The sequence below is a fragment of the Equus przewalskii genome, chromosome 3 (genome assembly GCF_037783145.1).
Source record: "Equus przewalskii isolate Varuska chromosome 3, EquPr2, whole genome shotgun sequence".
In the NCBI taxonomy this organism is placed as follows: Eukaryota; Metazoa; Chordata; class Mammalia; order Perissodactyla; family Equidae; genus Equus; species Equus przewalskii.
This window is the reverse complement of record NC_091833.1, coordinates 54,220,394-54,244,161: the sequence shown is the minus strand read 5'-3', so window position 1 is coordinate 54,244,161 and position 23,768 is coordinate 54,220,394. Positions and strand designations below refer to the sequence as shown.

The window sequence follows — 23,768 nt, the reverse complement described above, 5'->3', positions numbered from 1 at the left end:
TGAAACCACCTTGTTCTCACCCACCCTGCCTGGATCAGACGAGGAACTGGGAAAACAGAAATCCACAATCAAACCAAATTCCAGCAGCTCAGAAAGTGCCCAAAGTGGCGAGAAATGGTCCAGGGCTGGAATACTCCTAAAAGATATGGCCCAGTCCTAGTGCAGAGATGACCTTCTCTTATATTTTGATAGCTCCCTGCAATTTTCAATAATTTCCCAACAACTCTGAGAGTAAAGTCATATTCCTATTTTTACAGATGAAGAAACTGAAGGTGAGTAAGAGATTCTTCACAGCTAGCAACTGTCAGAGTAAGGCTCAAATCCTGAGTCTTCCAACTCCATATTGAATAGACTGTCCACCACAGGCTTATAGGGTGACCTCAGGAATGCGTTTTCTAGGAGCAATGGCTTTCGAGTCAGATCTGCGTTTGCCTATCCCAGATGTACCATTTTTTAGCCATATAATTTGGGTAAGTTCTTTAACTTCATTAAGCCTTAGTGTTCTCATCTGTAAAATGGGGATGCACGTAACACCTGACTCATGGGGCTCCTGTGAGGATCAAATGCAAAAGGCATACAGCATGCTCAGCTTGGAACCTGGCCCTCATTAGAGCTGGACAGATGTTGAGGGTTTCAGGCCATGTTTAGCGTACGGACTCTGCAGGGAGGAATCTCCTTTCCCCCTTGATAGTTCAGCATGCCTTGGGGCACAAAGCCCCCAGGGGACATTTCATAAAATTTATCTAAAGCTACAAGATAAAATCATGGGGGCCCGGCCCAGTGGCGCAGCAGTTAAGTTCACATGTTCTGCTTCTCCGTGGCCCAGGGTTCACCGGTTTGGATCCCGGGTGCAGATGTGGCACCACTTGGCAAAAGCCATGCTATGGTAGGCGTCCCACGTATAAAGTAGAGGAAGACGGGCATGGATGTTAGCTCAGGGCCAGTCTTCCTCAGCAAAAAGAGGAGGATTGGCAGTAGTTAGCTCAGGGCAAATCTTCCTCAAAAAAAAAACTTGGGACAAACAGGGAGTGCTTGGGAGCCTGACCACTGAGCCTAGAATGGGGTGGAGGAATGTCCACTCCACAGGGGCCATGTCTGTGCCTCCTCCCACAGTGTCATCTGTGCTGAGTCCCTAAGGCAGAGAGGACCCTCCATTCCCACCTGGAAAGCCATGGAGTTGGCGGCAGCCAGAAATATCCTCAGAGGCAGCTTGGCCTTGTAGGACCTGTGGCTCCACAAGCGATGGGCACCAGCTGTCACACCCAGAGCCGTCAGGAGGAAGCAGAAGTAGGCTGCAAGACACAAGCAGGGACAATCTCAGCAGATGTCACAGAGCTTTTAAACATCCCCCATTCTTTTTTTCTCTCCTGAATAGGGACCCATGTGAAATGGCGTCAGGGGAAGAATCTGCAATGAAAAGAATCAGTAACTTGCGAAAATGCCGCCTTTTTCTTGATTTGTAGCTTTCCATTACCAGACAGAAGCAGAGAGAACTCTCCTCAAGAAACTCTGACCTTTTAACATCATTTTTTCTATAGCAAACAAATGTTTCATTTGCTAATGTTTCTTTCCAGTCTCGATGCAAAGCCGCAACCATTTTAGTGTGCATTTGTAATTCAGTTTTATGTGTCACTCTTGGTAGAGCTGAGACTGATCTCTACGTTGCCTCTCAACTGGTACCCATGCCAGGATGAATTCTATGAAGAGCATATTTCTAAATGGCAGTGCTCACTATCATGGCTCCATAGACATTGGTTCAAAGGAAATCAGGCCAGACCTAAAAGCAATGAAGTCTGGCTCAGGGCCAAGAAGAATGAGGACAAAACCAACATCAGGGACCACTGAGACATGTCTTCTGGAGACCCTCACCCACACCATCACTATGACCTGGGCTGGCAAAGACTGCCAGGTGGGGAATTTTTAAAAAGCCAACCTACAGCGGAGCTTATTACCTGCCACACAGTTAAACATATTACCTCTAATCCTCACAACAGTGGTTATTGTCTCATTTGACAGTCGAGGACCTGGATCACGGAGAGTTAAATCCTGCAAATAAAACCAGGTCAGCCTAGTTCTAAAGCCTCTGCCCAGAGAATCCATGCTGCCCCCAGGTGGTGGCAGTGGTTTGTTCTTCGTATGGAGACAGGAGAGGGTGTAAGTGCATGGAGGAAAGGGGACACATAGGGACCAAAAATACATGACTCCTGAGATTATTACAACTACTCTAGTGGTTTAAAGCAATGTGCCCACACAATGTTAAATGTCTTACTTGGATTATCTTATTAAAACATCAAACAACCATATAGGGTTTGTATTATTATTAGCCCCATTTTACAGATGAGAAAACAAAGGCTTAAAGAAGTTAACTAATTTCCCAGTGTCACAAAGTTAGGAGGTGTCTTTGTTAAGAGTCACACCCAAGTCTGTCTGAACCAGCAACTGAGTTCTGACCTGTGCACTCCCCTCTGCCTCTGGGAGATACAGGGTAACACCCCATTGTCGTCCTGAATGAGGAATCCCAATCTAAATTTAGAAGTGAGCTGCTTCCTTACTGGGGTGGGGGGTGGGGGGCCTACACCAGGCTATGAGCAGGTAGGATTAGGCAGATTATGCTACACAATTGCTTCTCACACTTACCACATGCAGGGCCCTCCATAAAGAATTGCCACAGAACAAGTCAGCTCTGAGTACGTCCCAAAGCAGTTGTAAATGGTCCCAGGCCAAGACAAGTTCTTAGGGAGCCTACTATAACACTCCTTTGGAAGAATTACTACGGTAACTTCAGCATCAATATACATATTTAAAGGGAGCACAATATTACAACTTCCAAAAGTTAAGTCTGACTGATCTTTATCTTAATCCATATTTATATGGGTCTAAAAACAAGACTTACCTTTGGCACTAAGATTAATGAGTCTCTAAGTATATGTAGTTTTCATGAACTTAACAAATCATTCCTTACTTGAAAGGTTAAAAACAGAAAGCAACAGGGGCTGACCCAGTGGCGTAGTGGTTAAGCTCACACACTCTGCTTCAGCGGCCCTGGGTTCACGGGTTCAGATCCTGGGCACAGACCTACACACTGCTGATCAACCCGTGCTGTGGTGGCGTCCCACATACAAAATAGGGGAAGATTAGCACAGATGTTAGCTCAGGGACAATCTTCCTCCCCCCAAAAACCCCACAAAACAACAACAATCTGCCCATAAATCACAGAAAATAGTAGTAAATAAAAAGCTCTGCCTTCTTTTGTTATTGTAATCTAACCTTGGTTATGAGTCCAAGAAATGGATAGCTATTTTCTACATCATCCCTGGCCTCCAAGTTTCTACCAATAATTTATTTCTAACTGTCAAGTAATTAGGGAACAAATGAAATCTATAATGGAAAAATTCGATGTGACCCTATTTTGCCAGTGGGCTAAGACACCGGACCTTGGGTGCAATAAAATGAATTCCAAGACTCCATGAAAAACACTAACCAAAAACGAATTCTTCCAGTCCCGGTCTCCCAGGCAGGGCCCTACCAGACTTTGGCATTGTCCTGTCCTTTTTGGGATCTCCGATATTTCAGAGATCACTTGCATGGTTGGTCTGTCCATGCTCAGGGCACTGACAGTGGGCTTGAGTCAGAGACTGTACCAGGCAGTAGTGGCTGCTGGTTTTTTGTAGTCCTTCTTCTGGCAACAGGAATGTGGCCATGTGACCCAGGCCTGGCCTAGCATAATACCCCATCTTCCTGGCCCTGGGAATAAACACCTGACCCAACCCTTCTCTCTCTTTTGGTTCAAAGACTAAAGGTCACATATTAAGGCATGATTGCAATAGTAAAGAATGAGGCTAGGAAAGTGAGACATAAAAATGATGGAGATGTCAACAAGAGCTAGGAGAGCTGCCTGCATTGCGGTTGCAAGCCCTGGAGCTCTCGAGTTCTTCTTTTGATCCTGCGAGCCTCCCCAGTATCTCTTCTAGTTATGTGAGCCAACAAATTCCCTTTTCTTGCTTAAGCTAGTTTGCACTGGATTTCTGCTTCTAAAAATCTGCAGAACCTCTAGCAAAGAAAGCAACCTTCTGGTCATACCTCAAATGAGGATAATCTGCAAAAACCCTGGGCTGGATGTGAGGATTTATGGGCTGTTCCATTAAGAAGACTCAGTTTTCCTACTTTGAAAGGGTTAATCAGAGAGGTTCAAAACCTCTCTTCTATGATATTTTTGGAGAGTAATATCCAACAAGTTTTCCGAGGGATGCTGGCTAGCTGGCTCTGAGGTGGTGAAGTGTTCAGATACAGAACTGATAATTTGGGGAAGAAAAGGAGTGATGAGTAGTGTCAATAACTTTACCAAGTAGCTCATATCTCATAGAGAAAGGTGCTAGATCAACAGAAACTAAAATCACAAAATTACAGAAGAGTAAGCAACAAACAAGTTGGTCTGTGTGCAAATAAGAGTCACCAATTCTGGCTGCCCAAGCCAAAAAGAAATGTACTAAAAAGATATTGAGTAGCCTTCAGAACTCATGGGAGGGTTGCAGGATAGGGTTTTGGTACACGGCCTCCAAAATAGGCCCGATGCTCCCCAGCTCCTGGTATTCATGGCCTTGTGCAGTCTCTTCTCCTTGAGTAACTTGCTTCTAATCAAAATAATATAGCAACATTGAGGAAATGTCAATTCTACGATTAGGCTACAAATGATTATGACCTCTGTTTTGCTGGCAGATTCTCTCTCACATTGGCTTTGATGAAGTCAGCTGCCACGTTTGGAAGGTCCCTGTGGCAAGGAATTGAAGATGGTTTACAGACAACAGTCAGCAAAGAAATGAGGCCCTCAGTTCAATAATCCTCAAGGAACCACGTCCTGTCAACAACGATGTAAGTGAGCTTGGGAGCAGATCCTTCTCCAGATCAGCCTTCAGGTAAGACTGCGGCCCTGGCTAACACATTGCTACCTTGTGAGAGATCCTGAGGCAGAGGACCCAGCTCAGCTGTACTGGATTCCTGTTCCATAAAAACTGTTAGAAAATAATGTATGTTGTTTTAAGCTGCTACATTTGGGGGTAAGTTGTTCTGCCGCAGTAGGTAACTAACTCAAGACTTAAGTAGGAACCTTCCCTCAAGGGAAAGAAGGTAGAGGTTAAATCCTGATTTAAGAACAGATTGCCACCCATAGGAACAGAAACTAGATTCGTGTCGCATGGGGCTGGTTGGGCAGGAAGAGGGGAGTGACTGCTAATGGGTACAGAGTTTGGGAGGTAAAGGGTGATAAAAATGTTCTAAAATTGATTTTAGTGATGAATGTACAATTCTGTGAATATACTCTAAGCCAATGAATTGCAGATTTTAAATAGATGAGTTATATGGTATGAGTTATAGTTCAATAAAGCCATTATTTTAAAAAAACTACTAGTGAATTTCTATTAGGTTTTGTTATCATCTATATATTCTCAATGTAAAATAAAATTGACATGTCACAAAATGAACAAAAATCAACCATTTGGCCTAGGATGCCACCTCAGGCATCATCATCTCATCACTACTTGCCACCACCGGACACTCATGTCACACTATGGACTCTCAAACCTTCCAGAGCTGCCAAGAAGAGTCTCTATTTAACCCTACACCGATGCCTGAATCTATCCAGACCCAAGATTCCAGGGAAGAATCACCTGAATGCCCAGGTGTGGCTCACAGGCCCACGCTCTAGCTCTGAGCAACGGAAGAGGGACAATCCGTGGCCCTTGTGGCTTCCACGGTGGAAGGCAGAGCCTCCCATCTATCCCAAGTCACCTGGGGGAACAGTGTTTGGAGAATGAGTGTCGTGACCCCCTCTGGACCACACAATCGGAGAACAGTCCCGGAGAGACACCAAGAACCAAAAAATTAAAACTCCCTTAACTCTGGACCTGATCAGAGGGAGAGACGGACAGCCCCCTTCGAGACCCATCCCTGAGCAGTAGACGGAAGGGAACAATTGGTAGAGCTTTTTCACCCTCACTTACCATCTATGTCTCTAGCATTAGAGTGAAAGCTAATAAATAATAGTAATAGCTACCATTGCCTGAGAGCTTTCCATGTGCCAGGCCCTGTTCTAAACACTCCATACATAGTAACTTGTTGAATACTCACCTCAAGTCTAGGGAGCAGGTAATATTATGATTTCCTTCTTATAGATGAAGGAAACTAGACAGAAAGTGATACAGCCAGGATATAATCTAAAGCAGGAAGGCCCACACTCTGAATACCCATGCTGGCTGCCTGACCCCTGGAGGCTGTCTTAATTCTAGTGGGAGGAGCTTGAATGCATCATGTCCTCAGAATACAAACTGAAGGTCAAAACCCTTGTTCTGTGTTCTGCCTTTACCAGCCAGCAGGTTTACTTGCAATAATACCTGCACTATCACGCTGCATCCACTTCAGCCTCAGCTTGTCACAAACATGAGTACCAGACGACCCAAGGCTCCATGAGACAATTTATTGAGCTTGCGGGGAAGAAGAATTGGCCACCCCAAAATGTGTCTCTTTGGCTTGATTATTTTTAAAGACAAAAGATTCTAAAAAAAAACTTTGACCTTCCCCCTAATGGCCTAAAAGAATTTAAGATAGAAAGCCTGTTCCAGGAAGGAGCTAATACCCTAAGACAACAATAGTGCAATGTAAAATAGGTGTGATAGACAGAAAGGCAGAAGCGAGCCTATTTTTATCAAAGTTCTGACTCTTGGTCACATCGTTTATAGATGGCCAGCAAATACTTGTTTATCAAACATTTGCATTTCTATCTCCATGTGAATTGCCTTCTTCCCCTTTGAAGTCTCAAACCATTACCCCCAACATCCTCCTTTGTCTTTAGCTGAAGATGGTATTTAAAGATGGCGGCTTCAGCCATTTTGGCGAGTTACTCAGTTTTCCCTGGACTCTCTCATGTATACATGTTATTAAGCTTTGTTTGATGTTCTCCTGTGATTCTGTCTCATGTCAGTTTAATTCTTAGACCAGCCAGAAGGACCTAGACAATAGAGGAATGTTCTTCCTCCCCTACAAGCTCCTATAGACACTGAGCTCAGAACTGGGTTCCCCAGGTGACCACACAAACATGGCCCCTTCCTTCCTTGAGTTGACAGGAGTTTGAAAAGTAAATTACTTGCTATATAATTACAATTTATGGCAAGTGCTGCAGAGGAAATGAACAGAATAATATAAGAGAGATTAAAAGCAGGATAACTTAGTTTGGAGGACCAGAGACAACTTTGCAAAGGAAGTGAGAATTAAGCCAACCCCTAAAGGCTGAGAAGGAGGCAGTATTCCAGCAGAGGGACCAATAGATGCAAAGCCCTGGGCTGGAGAAGAGGATCTGATAAAAAGCCTGTATCTACCAGCTCACACCCACTAAGATGGCCACTATAGCAAAACAAAACCAAACAGAAAATAACAAGTGTTAGCAAGCATGTGGAGAGACTGGAACCCTTGTGCATTGCTGCTGGGAATGTAAAATATGCTGCCACTGAGGAAAAGTTTGGTGGTTCCTCAAAAAGTTAACCATGGAATTACCATGTGATCCAGCAACGCCACTCCTAGGTATGCACCCCAAAGAACTGAAAGCAGGGACCTCAACAGATACTTGTTCACCCACATTCACAGCAGCATTAGTCACAACAGCCAAAGGGTGGAAACAACCCAAACATCCATCAACAGATGCATGGATAAACAAAATGTGGTATATCCATACAATGGACCATTACTCGGACATAAAGTAAAAAGGAATTCTGATACACGCTACATAATACAGATGAAACTTGAAAACATTATGCTAAGTGAAATCAACCAGATGTGAAAAGACAAATATTGTATAATTGCACTTGCATGAAGTACCTAGAATAGGCAAATTCATGGGGACAGAAAGTAGAATAGAAGGGGCAGGGGTAGGGGGTGGGGAGTTAGTGTTCAATGGGTATAGAGTTTCACTACTCAGTTTGGGATGATGAAAAAGTTCTGGAAATGGATAGTGGTGATGGTTGCACAACATTGTGAATGTACTTGATGTTGCTGAATTGCACACTTAAAAATGGTTAAAATAATAAGTTTTATGTTATGTATATTTAAAAAAAAAAAAGCAGCGTGTGTTTGAAGCCCAAGGTAAGAGAGGAGGGGTGACGAAAAGGGTCAAGCAGGGTGGGTAAGCAGGTCTTGGCAGGCACAGTAAGGTGACTGGATGCTGTGCTGAGAGCCAGGGGAGGACACCAAAGGACATGGAGCATGGAACTGTGTAGAAGACAGAGCAGAAAGCAGACGGGGAAAGACACTGTCCACCTCACCACCCCAAATCAACCCCTGTTAATATCTTGCTATGACTCCTTCTAACATTTCTTAAAATAATCTTCTTTTGCCCCCCTTCAAATGCTTTGCATACATTAAGATCATTACAAGCCCTATTACAGGAGTGATAAGATGAAAAGATCAATATTTGAGAATAGAGTCCAAAAGGAAGTAGTTCTCTTGATTTCTTAAACCAATGCACACTAAAATTCCTCTTTGAAGAAAAACAGCACAGCGCTGCCCTACAGCATGTCAGAGGGATGCTGTAGATGGGGTCTACTCTCAGTGAACACCTTCCAGGGACTGTCACTTTACCAATGTACCTATTGCTACATTTATTGTTTTACTCCTCTGAGGAAGATATCATAATCCCCATTTTTACAGATGTGCAAAACTAAGGCCCAGAGATGTTAAGTAACCGCCTTGGGATCTCACAATGACAGAGCTGGGGCCCAAACACCAGCTCACTCCAGCCCCACAGCTTTTCCTTTAGGGCTGTGCATTGCAATTACCTGCGTTTTTAAACAGCGCTAGGGCCCCAGGGCGGATCGAATCAGAGACGAGGGCGGGGAGAGCCGGCATCTCTCTCCACAGGTGATTCCAACGCACAAGCAGGGCTGAGAAACCGCTGCCCTGTGAGCTACACTCTCTCTTATAGGCCATCTGGTCGCATGCCCTCAATTTACCAACGGAGAAAGCGAGATCCAGAGAGCGCTGCGCTCTCTCCCAGCTTCCCAGGCGCTGACCCTCTGCGGAGCCCCTGGCACCCGCGGGGCCTCGGTAACTGCTAAGTGATCTCCGGCTCAGGCTACCCTTTCCTGTGAACTCCAGGTCCTGTTCGCAGTCCCCTCCCAGCGGCTCCCTTTGATGGTGCAGCTGCCCCCCAGGCCGTGGCCAGCTGGAGCCTTTGATATCCTGGCACCGGGCTGGGGGGTCGGGGGCAGGTGTGTGCAGCGGGCTCACGCTGCGACCCCCGGGGAGAGGTCGCAGAGGCACGCAGAGACCTGTCTTCGACCAAGGGAAGGGGAGAGGTGGGGGAAGCAGCGGGTGAAGTCTCCCGCGGGGCTGGGAGAGGGGAGCAGGGGGAGGGAGGGGCGCTGCAATGAGAGAAGACACCGCACCGGGATACCTGCTTGTCCCACCACCTCAGGAGTTTTGAAAGTCTGTTTGGGGCCCTGGCCAATAAATGTTTGTCCTCTCCAATCCTTCCCAGATTCCTAACATAGACAGGGAAAGGCCAACAGACCCATAGATGGAGAGAGACATACAGAAGATACATATATACATACATGTACAGGATTGGCAACACAGCGTAATAGTTAAAATGGCCTTGGGATTGAATCCCCGGTCTATCACTCATCCGTGTGACAATCTCTAAACCTTCTTTTCTTCATGCATAAAGTGGGGGAAAACAGTACCTGCTTTATAACAAACACGTGTTTGTTGTAAAGATTAAAAGAAGTAATGCATGCAAAATGCACGCCACGCCTGGTGAGCCCTGCGGGCTGGCACAGATTATTGCCCCGGTTATGAAGGCCACTCCACTGCTCCTGTAAATATTCCCTTCCTGATAACCCCCTCTGAAGACACGCACACTGTCCATCATTCCAAGCCTGTGGTTCTCAAGGAGGTGAGCGGTTTTGCCTGCTCTCCCCTCCCAGGGACATTTAGCAAAGTCTTCAGACGTTATTAGTTGTCTCAAACCAAAACTTGAAGGGTGCTCCTGGCACCTAGTGGGTGGAGGCCAGGGAAACTGCCGAGCGTCCTGCAGTGCCCAGGTGCTCCCTACAACAAAGAGCTATCGTCACCAAATGTCACAGTGCCAAGGTAGAGAATCCTGCTCTGACCTCTTAGGAAAGCTCTTGAAACCTTCCCTGCTCATTCTCCCGGTGTGACTGCCCCTGTTCTTGCTTCTTGGCATCTCTCTCGAGTCGTGGGGGAGCTGGAGGAGTAATTTATTTCTGATAGTATTTAACAAACTAGCTTAAAAAAAGAACTAGGATGAAAGAGCAATAGCAGTTTAGGTAATTGATTCTCAAACTTTAATGTGCCATACATGTCACCAGAGGATCTTGTCAAAATGCAGGTCCTAGACCCCACTCCAAGAAATCGGATTCAGTAGGTCTGGGGCGGGACCCATGAGTTCTGTTTCTAACACACTCACAGGTGGTGCTGATGCTGCTGGTCCAGGGTCCCAGAGTGTTACCTGACTGTCCAGATTTGAGAGAGGTCTCATGGGGGCTACCAGTGACAGGGCTGGCATCAGACGGCCCTTATCTCATGAAACGGTGTTACAAAGAATTTCAGGGGGCGGCCCAGTGGCCCAGTGTGCACGTTCCACTTGGCGGCCTGGGGTTCGCCAGTTTGGATCCCAGGTGCGGACATGGCACCGCTTGGCAAGCCATGCTGTAGTAGGCATCCCACATAGAAAGTAGAGGAAGATGGGCATGGATCAGGGCCAGCCTTCCTCAGCAAAAAGAGGAGGATTGGCAGCAGTTAGCTCAGGGCTAATCTTCCTCAAAAAAAAAAAAAAAAAAAAGAATTTCAATCAGACCTTACCTCTTCCCTCTACAGGTTTGGGTTTACAAGGTTCAAGATTCTGAGGCAATTTCCTCCTAGGTACTATTTCAACAATTCACTCGAAATCTGAACATTTTCTCAGGGTCTTGGAGACCGCGGGCTGAGAAGCAGTGGCTTCCCTTTACTACTAAAACCTTCTAGCACTATACTTACAATAACCAACAGCCCCTCTTGGCAATTCCCACCTCCTTCCACTAAACCACACTCTATTGTGCTGCACATGGGTTACAGGAAGATATGTTCTCTCTTCCCACGGCATGAATCTTTAAACAACTGCCCACATCTTCTGGGACGATCCAACATAAAGGGAATGGAATAAGAGAGAGAAGATACACTTTGTGCATTTTACATGTACTGCCTATTTTCCTCAGTCCTTCCTGCCTTTGGTTAGGTCCACTTAGACGGCTCTAAAGTCCTCGGCAAATGCCACTTTTCCTGGTTGATTGACAGCTTATATGACAATTAGAATGAAAGTCATAGCAGATCATTAAGAAACACAAAATTATGGCATAACGTGTTACTACTCTGCTATTGCACCACGCTATTTGTAATTCGAACAACAAAAGAAGGCAAGAATTAGGGTCTTTCCAAGACCTCATTCCATATATGAAGGGCTCACTTCAGGTACCCAGGCTAGGCCAGGCAGCTCTGTCAGATGCTCCCTTGCCCTCTGTGTTTTCCGATATGGCAATCATCACACTGTAGTTAAACAAGGAATTATTGGTCTAATGCCATCTTCCTTTCTAAAACATAATCTCCAGGAGGAACAGGGATCATGTCTGTCTTTCCATGTATTCTCCGCTGGTACCTGTGCAACTAACTTAGCTAGAGAAAAATACACAACCATGCTGATCAATCTCACTTTGAAATTCATGACCACTAACAACATTTGGGCTTTAACATCTCCCAGCAATCATATCACATTTCCCTGGTCCATATGCGCTGCCTCTCTCCTGGACATCTATTTCACACCTGCTGCAATCACCTTGCCCCCAACATCTCCCTTCCCCCCTCTTTCATTGAGACCAGCAGAACATCCTCAGGCTCCACCACCTCCAGCATCTGAGCCTGGGGACTCTGTGATTTCTCCATTACCACAGATGGCCAGTCCACACTCCTTTTAGAGCTGGCCCTTCCTCGTGCACCTCCATCCGACTCAAATGCTGTGCAATTTTCCCCTCCTCTCTGTGTCATCAAATACCTTCCCTCCATATTATTCCCACAGCCTACAACCATGCTATTATTTCTCTCATGTTAAAAAAAGAAATTAAAAAACCTCTCTTGACCCCACTTCCCCATCTAGTTCCTATTCCATTTCCCTGCTGCACTTTACAGCAAAACTAACTGAATGGATTGTCTGCTGATTGTAGATTACAGTTCTTCACTTCCCATTCTCTCCTAAGCCCACTCAATCAGGTTTCTGTCCTCCTTCCCTCATCTCCATCCCCAATCAAAACTGCTCTTATCCAGGTCCAGACAAGACAGATGTGGTCCCTTTACTTGTGGGCAGTCTCTAGATGCACATTAAACAAATCATGTGGGTTATGGGAACAATGAAGGACAGGCACAGTTACTACAGGAGCACCTGAAGGATGAGCTCATGAGGGAGGGACAAGCATTCCAGACAGAGGGAACGGTGTGAGCAAAGGCGTGGAGGGGTGAAGGCTCTGTGTGTTCTGGCAGTGGCGGGGGGTTTGGTCTGGCTCCTGGGAGGGGCTGTGAGGTAAAGTGAAATGAGAAAAACAGGCAGGGGCCTGACCAGGAAGAGATATATGTATTCTGCCAAGATATATTTGATCTTGAGGACAATAGGGTACCACTAACAGATTTGCTATGATCAGCTTTAGAATGACAGATGTGAACATGTGTGGAAGATGGATGCTAGGGTGCTGAAACTGGAGAAGTTGTGCTGGATATTCTCCAAGCGCCCCTGCAGACGCACGCTGCTCTGTGCCCAAGGAGGCTGGCCTCCATAGGCTGGACCAATGGGCTTCTTCTGCTGCTGGGCTGGTTGCATCAGAATTACTTGAGGAGCTTTAAAAGCTATCCACGTACTCTAGAACCTTACATGACAAGGCAGGGGTTCGCAACTCTGGGGCCCCCAGATAGCAGTTACAAGCGTGGTATGGGAGTGATGGATGAGGACAGTGCTTCTCAAACAAATGTGTCTACAAATCACCTGGGCATCTTCTTAAACTGCAGATACTAATCCAATAGGTCTCGGTGGGGCCTGACATTCTGCACTTCCAACAAGCTGCCAGGTAGTATCACAGCAATGTCCCGGGGACCACAGTTTGAGTTGCAAGGCAGTGGGTAATCCCTGTGGAGACTCATTTAGGACCAAGGAAATCTAGTTTCTCCTCTTGGTTTGTGATGTAGGCAAAAAGTTTTTTAGTGACAGAAGCCCAGGATGGAAGTCCTGTCTCATCGACCCACAGCATGATGCTCACTCTTCCTGCCTTCCTTTCCTGCTTTCTTTCTTTTTGCAGGTACAAAGTGAAAAAGTTTCTTTAAGGCAGATTTTAAAATTTAGATGAGACAAAGATTGCCTTCCAAGTATCACAAAACAATCCCATGATATAAAAACACAACACCTTGGGGCTGGCCCAGTGGCACAGCGGTTAAGTTCACACGTTCCGCTTCTCTGCAGCCCAGGGTTCGCCGGGTCAGATCCCAGGTGCGGACATGGCACCGTTTGGCAGGCCATGCTGTGGTAGGCATCCCACATAGAAAGTAGAGGAAGATGGGCACGGATGTTAGCTCAGGGCCAGTCTTCCTCAGCAAAAAGAGGAGGATTGGCAGTAGTTAGCTCAGGGCTAATCTTCCTCAAAACAAAACAAAAAAACACAACACCTGAGCTGCCTGAGAATCACGCTGAAGCTCACCTGTGCACCACAGCAGTGCCTTTGGGCCTCCAGGTGGGAAGAGGTCTTGCTAGAGAAGAAAGACCCCTCTACGGGAATAAGAATTTGTGAAACAGAATGCTAAGAGCGCTTACTCATCACAGCTTGGTGTTGACAGCCTTTCTCCTGAAGGAAAGCATGTCAAACAAGCTGACCAAACTGAATGGTTGGGGGAAGGGCAGGGAAGAGCCGTTTTCTTCTGTTCTTAAGAAAACATTGAGGACAAGCCCTGTTCTGCTTCAGGTCCCCTTTTGAAAATGCTTGGCATCTAGTGGGAGTGGCCACACGAGTGTCAGAAGAGCTAAATTTGGAGCTGCCAATCGCTTAACATTTTACTAAAAATGTGAAAAATAAACAGAAATCAAAGTTCTTTTATTGTTTTATTATCTATCAGTATTTGTTCAGTATGACACCAAAGCAAGTCCTTGAGAGAGAACTGGTCAAGAGCATAAACTAGTTTAGATGGAGTCTTTCCACTATTCCCTGTCGCTTCCTGCTCCCTCTCTGCCTTCTTACTTTCTTCTTCAAAGCCTCTTCCTCGCCATCAAATGGCACAAAGCTTGGCTCGGAGGAGTGGGCCTCAGAGCCCGCTGGAACAGCTCTTGGAGAATGCAGGCGCCTTGCACGGGGAAGTGAGGGCGCACAGGTAGCAGACTTGCCCGTCTGCTCTTTCCTAGCTGAGGGGGGCGGTTACCATCTTACTCTCAGTCCCAGTTCTCTTATCTGTGAAACAAACAAAAAACCAAACACAACAAAAGACTATCGCAAACAGTTGTTGTGAGACAAACAAAAATGGACATCAGGTATTTAGCAAATAGTAATATCTCTATAAACATTGCCGGAAAAACACCATTATTCCTATCACTGGGTAACACTTGCCAGGCTGAGCTGGGCGAGCAGGAAGCAGGGCCTTCAAGTTGTTGTGAAAGGAGGCCCAGGTCTCAACAGTAACTCTTTCCTACCCCGATCCTCAGCCCTCCCAGGTTCCCTGAGGTGGATTTAGGAAGAGCAAACACACTCAGAGTTTACGATTCAGGATACCTCCCATCGTCCATCTCTCTCTGTCAAACAATCAAAATGAAAACACAACTACTGAAATTTGAATTAGGGATAGCTGAATACAAAGAGAATCATTTACTCTACTAGGAGTACACTGAATTTCCTTTTTCATTATTCAGTTTTGATTTTCTCTCAGGCAGTAAGTGTGTGTGTGTGTGTGAGAGAGAGAGAGAGAGTGTGTGAGAGAACGAGAGAGAGAATGTGTGTGTACATATAGTTTATATTGCTATAGTTACCAGCATTATTCATTAACGTCTCTGACCATAAATGGGAAACTGTAACATCAAAAATGTTAGTCCCTCTGAAGGAAGGCTAAGATTAAAAACAGCATGCAAACTGGTCAATTTGGGGGAAGCAGAAAACAAAGAATAATTTCTGCCCTTATCATCTGATTATCTGGGTAGTTATGGGTCATCTCTCTCTTTTCTTACCAGCAATTTCTGTGGTGGAGTTGAGACAGCCAGTGGCTGAAGCCGGGACCCGGCGTTGAAGAAGGAGTCAGCATTGAAGCATGAAGACGGGGAGACCTAGACTCTTGGAGGCCTGGAGGGGCATTTTTGGGAAAAGTTCTGTCAAGAGAAGTCCACGGGCCACTGTTGCTTTTATGTCTGAGCCAAGAGAGCTGGGAATTGAAGTGAAAAGTCGAGGGAAAGCCTCCTGGGAGCCCTGGTTTCCCTCTGTGCCCGTTTCTCCTCGAGGATCTCCTCATTCTTGCCACCCTCTCTTCTGACCAGAGAAAGATCCTCCCTGGGGCTTGGCAGGAACGCAGCGGGTTCTGACCAAACTCCCCCCATCCACAACCACAGGCCAAGGACAGAGAGGAAGAAGTTGGGTAGAGAGGTATACTTGGTGCCCCCCAAGGAAAAAACCGACAAAACACAGTCTTTGCAAGATTGCTTTTACCACAATAATGTTTCTGCCTTAAACAGAAAAAAAAAGTTAAAAACTTAATACAGCATTCTATCAAGATACCAAGAAATCCCCTTTGATTCTCCGATGAGTGACTGCATCACTGAGGCAGCCTGACCTACTTCCCGAACTCTGGTTTCAAGGGTTTTCTTCACACATTTTTACTCCTGCCAAGTTGCTGTGAATAACCCAATGCAGATTTGTTTTTCTTTGCAGCACGATCCAGGGCCTAGTTTTCTGATCTTCACTGGTTTTGATGCATAAAATCCAACTTAATGTTAATACGTTGCCTTAGCAAAACGTAATTATTCATTCATTCGATCCTCAGCAAACAGGCATGAGTACCTTCCATGCACCAGGTTTTCTGGAAAAGACTGAGTGTGGAAACGGTCAACATCCCTCCCAGGGGAGCCTCTCGACTAGCAGACTCCTTAAATTGGCAGCCCTCAGGCAGCAATCAGCCTAGATTTTGGAAAAACTAAGCCAACAATGAAAAAGAAAGGATTTCAAATTTAAACATCCCTATTTCTGGCTTCTCCTGACAAATGGAAGGATCTGGCAACACCAGGTCACCTCATTTTTCTGCATGGCAACTTTCTACTGGAGCTAAATGCCCCTGCCCTGTAGACAGTCACCCCCTCTCACCCCATACACGTATACACACTGGGAATCAACCCTCTTCATTTATTACCTGCCTGGCCCCCAATCAGAGCATAACCGGGCTAACATCCGTTAGGCACAGAAGACACAGCACCAAAAGCCCACAATACTTTTCCTTCACAGGGAAAACAAATTAATACAATAATAAATATATAATAATGAATCCAGCCTGGGTTATATCTGTCTTTATACCAACACAGTTGTAAAATATAATTTCTAGTTTTTTATGGTGGAAGGGGCCACACAAGTCATAGTGGGATCCTGAGTACAGTTGAATGGTGTCAACTCCTTACTCAGAAAATTGGTGAGTAAACGGGAAAGATTTCAGCATTTACCCTGTCTTTTAGAAAGAACTATAATTCATTCCCAGTTATCGTGGGAAAGCTCTTCTTTTCAGAAGCGTGCCAGCTAGTAAGTGTAGAGTTAAGGGACACCATCCTCTGCAGCCCCAGTTGTCCTGCACACTGTGGCACCTGCCCCAGCCCTCGCTTCAGGACGCAGGCACGTATTCCTCCAACGGGCGCCACTGTTGGGCCTAATAGCTCGCAGCTGAGTCTCTCCCTAGGCATTGCCCTCCATGGAAGGAAACTGCCCCGCCCAAGGTTTTGTGCCCTCCCTGGGGGCAGCCTGCATCCAATGCTTAGCTGATAAAGGGGTACAAAGGCCTGGCCCTCTGCCTCAGTTTGTGACATCTCTGAAGGACCATCCTGTCCAGGGCTGCCTGCAGCCTAGACTGAGGCCTCTATTGCAACTCCATTGCAGTTCAACCCCTCTTACTCTCTCACAGGGTTACACACACAGTCCCCGATAAACCAGCTTAGAAATCTGCAACTCAGAATCTGTTTTTCAGAGAACCCAACCTAAGACCCTCATAAATAATGGATTCTGGCAAGAATCATCAATGGATGCTGTTATGGATTGAACTGTCTCCCTCAAAATGCCTTTGTTGAAGTCCTAACCCCTAGTGCCCCAGAATGTGACCTTATTTGGAGACAGGGTCTTTACAGATGGAATCAAGTTAAAAAGAGGTCATTAGGATGAGCCCTAGCCCAGTGTGACTGGCGTCCTTATAAGAAGAGGGAATTTAGATGCAGGCCCACATAGAGGGAAGATGATGTGAAGTGACGCAGAGAGATGGCCGTCTACAAGGCAAGGAGAGAGGCCTGGAACAGATCCTTCCCTCACAGCCCTCAGAAGGAACCAACCCCACCAACACCTTGATTTGGGGCATCTAGTCTCCAGAACTGTCAGACAATAAATGTTGCTTAAGCCACCCGGTCTGTGGTACTTTGTTACAGCAGTGCCAGCAGAATAAGACAGACGACAAAATCATTAGGTCGAAGGATTGCTGGGAAGCAGGATATCCCCACAGTGTCAAAGCATCAGCCTCCAGATTGCTTATTAAGTGTGAAGAGGACAACAGAGTTTTACAATGGAGGAATCTGGTGGTTAACCAAGAGATGAAACTTAGCATCAGTAATAGTAGGAGAATTTGACATTCGGTGCCTTTTGATATGATGAATATGAAGCACGTGGTATCACCCTTGAGGCGTTCTTGCTAAATATGCTTAACTGTAATCTAAATATGCTTATAGACCTAGCTCCCGGTTTACAGAACATAGAGGAAAAAAGGAAACAAGTGGACAATCCAAAATGGGGGACATTCTACAGAAAACTGGTCTGGTCTCTTCAAAAAGTCAATGTCCAAGGTGAGGGTGTGTTCTAAAGACAGTGAGAACCAATGCAATGCAATAAGCTTGCTTGCATCCTGGTTCAAAAAAGCAATTATAAAAGATATTTTGAGGACAACTGGAGACATTTGAATATAAACAAGATATTAGATTATTATTAGGTTATGATAATGTCCTTATTTTGGGGGTATGCATGTGGAATTATTTAGGGATAAAGAGCCATAACATATGCAACTTACTTTTAGATGACTAAAATTATATTGGCACCTGAGCTAACATCTGTTGCCAATCTTCTTTTTTTTCCTTCTCCCCAAAGCCCCCCAGTACATAGTTGTATATTCTAGCTGTAGGTCCTTCTAGTTCTGCTGTGTGGGACGCCGCCTCAGCATGGCCTCATGAGCAGCACTAGGTCCACCATGCCCAGGACCCGAATCAGTGAAACCCTGGGCCACCAAAGTGGAGCATGTGAACTTAACCACTCAGCCACAGGGCCGGCTCCTGTATTATTCTTGAAAATTCTCTGTGTTTGAAAATGTTCACATTAAAAGTTTGCGGAAAACAAGTGTCACTGAGAGTCAATACACAAATACTAAATCTCATCTTTCTTCACTGCATTACACATTAACACACCAACCAGTCAAACTTCAGAATCAGAACGCAGAGGGCCAGCGTGAGAAAGCACGGATTAAACCTGGCTTTGTGATAGCTTTTTGACACAAAGTGATTAAAGTAAATACATGCATATTTCTCCTTCCTGCCTACAAAGAAGTAGGCTTTAAAATAAGTGGGAAAGACAAAAGTCAGACAAAAAAGAAACAACGTAAAAAGGTATACAAGTGACTATTTGAGATCTTCTCTGATCCTTTCTGAGTCTCAGTTTTCTCATCTGTAAAATGGGAAGAACAAAAGAAATCTCGAAGAATTATTTTTAAGATTAAAGATAGGAATCTCAAGTGCCTGACACACAGTAGACAGATGACAAATATCCTTCTAAGTGCTGTGACTGTGACTGTAAGTGGTAGGTGTACCAGTGGCAGCAGAAAGATAAAAACCCAGACACTCTAGCCCCAGAGCCCGTCCTTCAGGCTGTACAGGGCTGTACTGCTTCTGAAACAAACCATACGGGGCATTTTTTTTCTTTTTTCTTCTTCTTTTCTTTTTTTTTGGTGAGGAATATTGGCCCTGGGCTAACATCTGTTGCCAATCTTCTTCTTTCTGCTTGAGGAAGATTGTCACTGAGCTGACATCGGTGCCCATTTTCCTCCACGTTGTATGTGGGATGCCTGCCACAGCACAGCTTGATGAGTGGTGTGTAGGTCTGCGCCCAGGATCTGAACCTGTGAACCCCGGGCCACCAAAGCAGAGCACATGAACTTAACCACTGTGCCACCAGGCCAGCCCCAGCATTTTTCTCTAATGAGCACAGCAAAGGTAAGTAAGAGGGAATTTTCACCCTCTGCCATACAAAGAAAACAGTGGGCATATTCTGTTTACATTCAGATTGTACGCTTCGTATTCAGGATAATAATCAGGAAGAATTCAAGAAGGGTTTCTTGAAGCCCTAACACAACAAAAAAGAAAAACTAAGTCAGAGTAGTTCCAGAACAAGGAGGCCAAAGTTTCCTTGTAATCCATGTCAAGACCTTGGAATCTTTTATTGCTTTAAAAAAATAACTTCCCCAAGCTTTAGAAATAAATAAATCTTTCCATTTCACATGCAACGTAGATGATATTAAACTTTCCTCGGAGCTGAGGGAGCCCAAGGGCAAAGGCTTTTGATGTTTAGAATAAAACCTTGAATGTGAATTCAATTCAAACCCCAAGAAAGCCATCACTCCCGTCAGCCAACACGGACTTTCTGAAGGTAAAACCCACACCCCAGTTTATTTCCTCTTCACCATCAACTCCTCATAGTACCTCCACGGCTCATTCTTGTCTCGCCAAACAAACAAAAATGACAGCTTTGGGCGGCAGGGGTCTATTTTTTTTTCCCATTTCTTATTATGACAGCTTTAGCTCATCCATGAAAATTCTAAGACATGAAACCTTATGAAAATAAAGCCCTGGAAAAAAGCATTTGATTTTGGCCCAAATCGAAGGGGAGCAGCGATTCAACTGACAAGGTGAGTCAAGAAAAGAAGGGAGGGAAAGCCACCTGGAGGGTCTCTGAGCTTCTGAGGCCCTGGAGACCCTCTATCAGTCACGTGCAGACAGCGTCCTTCCGAAGGCTCTGAAACACAGGCACACACAATGGCTTTCTGCTACCAGCATGTTCGTTATAAAAATATAACCTTGGATTTTTACAGCAAGGCTAATAGGATTTCCCCACCTGGCCAAACAAGTTACCTGAACCCTGAGATTGAAAAGACTAGTTATTTTTACTCTGCTCATTAAGGAGGCAGCTGTTTATTTTTTTAAGAGACTTGCAGTAAAATATGTTACAGACGGCAACCTAGAATACACACAAATATAACAAATAAAATTCTCATAAAACAATCCTCAAAGCTCACCATACGCAAAGCACTGATATTTTCTATTTTGTTATTTTTTTAAATGTTGGTCACGATCCAAACTAAAATGTTTCACACCCACTAATAGGTTACAATCTGTAGGTTGAAACCTGCTGGGCTGGATGAAGCCTATGCTTTTGGGCACATTTCTGTCACATGCATAACCCTCCTCACCCTGTTCCTTTCCAGAGGGGCTAACACAAAATCAGTCTTGACTGGTCGAGGAAAAAAAGATAGCGTTTCTTTTTCCTCTGCATTTCCAAAGTTCTGAAGGGCACCTGAAGGAGAAGAAAATTTGCCACCCCAAAATGTGTCTCTATAACATGAGGATTATTTTAGGCTGATTATTTTTAAGAAACAAGACTCAGAAAGTTTTTCTTGTTCCCTCCCCCTTAACTGCCTAAAAGAATTCAGACAAACGGCCTGTAACAGGAACAGAGCCATCACCAGACATGTCTGTGAAGAATGTGGGTTAAGTGTGGTGGGGGAAACCAGGCAGGACCCAGAGATCAGAGACCCCTCCATGTCCCACTGTCTCTGCAAGGCATGACAAACATTTGTTTACCATTTACTTTTCCATCTCCACGTGAATTGCCTTCTTCCCCTTTGAAGTCCCAAACCACTACCCCCAACATCCTCTCTTGTTTTTAGTTGAAGATGGTATTTAAGGTGGTGGCTTTGGCCATTTTGGCAAGTTACTCAGTTTTCCTGGGTCTCTCCTGTGTATACATGCTATTAAACTTTATTTGATTTTCTCCTGTCAACCTGTCTCATGTCAACGTATTTCTTAGACCAGCCAGAAGAATGCAGAGGGTAGAGGAAAATTTCTTCCTCCCCTCCAGTTGATGACAAGGAAGGGATACAACTTAACTGGTTGCTCACTCCACGACTACTGCAGCTGAGAGATCGTGGACCTCTGACAAGAGCCGGCGGGAGGTATGAGTTCTTACCATGTCAGTCTCCCAGATCTCTACCTGCAGGGTCCAGTGGAAAAGAGAGTGGTGAGTTTTCCTTTTTTAAATTTAGATCAGCTGGAGAAAATATTTGTGAAACTAGTTTTATGGGCAAAAGCAACTCTAAGATTTCAGATAAGTACTCTTGATTTTGTTGCTCCTTTCCTCCCAGAGATGGTCTTTTATCTCCGCCAGCCAGAGAACACATAGGCATCTGGCATGCAGCCGAGTAGGTGCCTGCAAGCTTAGGAAATCTAAAAAAAACGGGGGTAAACTTTTAAGTCACCCTATTCTATTCAAAAGAGGGGGAAACATGATTCCCTGTGTTTGGAATGGCTATTTAAAAACGGGGCACCTCATAGTTCGTAGGCTAACTCTGGAGTGAACTTTTCGGATCTTGGGAGGGCTGCATCCCTTGCACTCTCCTTTGGGGATGCCCATTGCATCCATGGTTAAGCCATGAAAAGGCTTATGGGTCTGAGTTGCTATTAAGATCCTACTCATCAATGGCCAGATGTGGATCCTTTAAATTGGAAAAACTTCAAAACTGAGAAAAAAAATTTTTAGGGAGCTCTCAAATTGGTATAAGGGTTAGCCTTAAGCCTCCCTTAATAAGATGGAAGGAGAGAAAGTAGAACAAAAATCAAACTCCACGCAGACCCCTTCCTATTTCTCTTGAGACATGTGCAGATATTGTAAAAAATCAGGACATTGGAAGTACAATTGTCTGCACTCAAGAAGAAAAAGGGGGGAAAAATGTAACAACTAGACTTAGGGACTCCTTAACAAGATGAGAGAACAAAAGTTTAGACTTAAACAAAAATCCAGTGTAAAAATCTCTTCTTAAAATCCGGCCCCATCTGCCTGTTTTAGCCTCCGTTTTTCCTACAAGATTTACGGAGAGCACTCCTGCCTAATCTCTAAGAGTATACAGGTTACTCACGTAAATGCTGAAGCCAGAAAATGAGTTTAGCAGAAGCACCTGGGACAGGCAGTAAAGTTCGCTTTGCTGGGCCCTGTAATCAGGCTCTGCCAGCTTAAGGCCTTCCTTTGCAGTATCCTTCGTGGTTATACCCTAGAACCCCCTCCCAGGGAATGTACGTCCCCTGGACAACAGCCATTTTACCTCCACTGAATGGCCATTCTGTAATGCTCAGTGAAGAGAGGAAAACAAAATTTCATGTTGTCCCTTCCTTTCCAAATCCAGACCCACTGGTTATTGACCCTTTCTCTCCCAATGATAACTATCACCTTCTTGCTTTTCTCGTTTTCTGTCCTAAGGGCTTGGCTTAGCTGTCAGTTCTTTCTTTTGGCTATCTTTGGGAAAGACTCTGGATCTCAAGAAGGTAATAATCTTTGAGGACGCCTCTTGGGTCCATGGAGTTGTTTAATACTGCCAGAGATATTTACTGTTTGTCCCAGCTGAAAACTGGCAAGATATTTAGAAGGATTTTTTTAGTAGCTCTATGATGAAACATTGGCCAAGTGGAAGCTGAGATTCAGAACCTGATAGGAATCTTTGTAGGCCTTCTTCCCTAAATTAAAATAAAACTCTGTACCCAGAGGGAAAGAAACAAATTAGGGATAATGTAATTGGATGGGTAGATCAACCTATGACGTCATTTAAGTTACAACCCAATTTCTGAGGAATTGAGAGCAACTGCCCTTATCTTACAAATCTTTGCAAAATGGGAAACGCAGCTCTGAAGGCAGTTCAGACTCCACTCATTCCCCATCACCAATCTCAAGACCTTCCCTGCTTATCTCAAAAGGCTTGTAACCTCTTTGAGAACTCTTATCTAGACCATCCCCAATTCCTAAGACTGAAGGGAGAAAAGGGGGTGGGGAGTTTGTGGAGATGCAGACTATTGTGGAAGCACCCCTGCTCAAAAATCTAATTTAAGGAAAAATTCAAAATGGAGGCTACAAGATCTCTGCATCTGTCTGTGTGTTTATGTGTGTGTTCATATATGTATGTTGTAAACATATATTTTCTACCTCCAGATAGTATTAACAAGACTAGTTTGAGAGCTCTATTTAATTGCCTTAAAAACAAACAAGCACTTTATAAATTGAGTATACTCTCAAAAATACTATAGCGACTAACCCAGATTAATTTCAGGATCATGTGATCTAAGAAAATATTTGCTACTAAAGCTAATCTAAGTTTGTTGGCTTAATTAAAAATAGGCATAT

General features: G+C 44.8%; 1 protein-coding gene and 1 long non-coding RNA gene across 2 annotated transcripts in view; both read right to left on the bottom strand.

Moving 5' to 3' along the window:
- Positions 1 to 23,768, bottom strand: part of SCD5 (stearoyl-CoA desaturase 5) — a 141,137-nt gene that overhangs the window by 51,776 nt on the left and 65,593 nt on the right. The window contains exon 2 of the mRNA XM_008525788.2: positions 1,162 to 1,292. Within this exon, the coding sequence (XP_008524010.1) occupies positions 1,162 to 1,292 (131 nt within the window). The remainder of the gene's footprint in view (positions 1 to 1,161; positions 1,293 to 23,768) is intronic.
- LOC139082544 (uncharacterized) lies at positions 14,157 to 15,459 on the bottom strand. Its single transcript, XR_011538638.1, has 2 exons — positions 15,281 to 15,459; positions 14,157 to 14,513 (listed from the first exon to the last, which is right to left on the bottom strand). It is a non-coding gene; the product is annotated as an uncharacterized lncRNA (long non-coding RNA).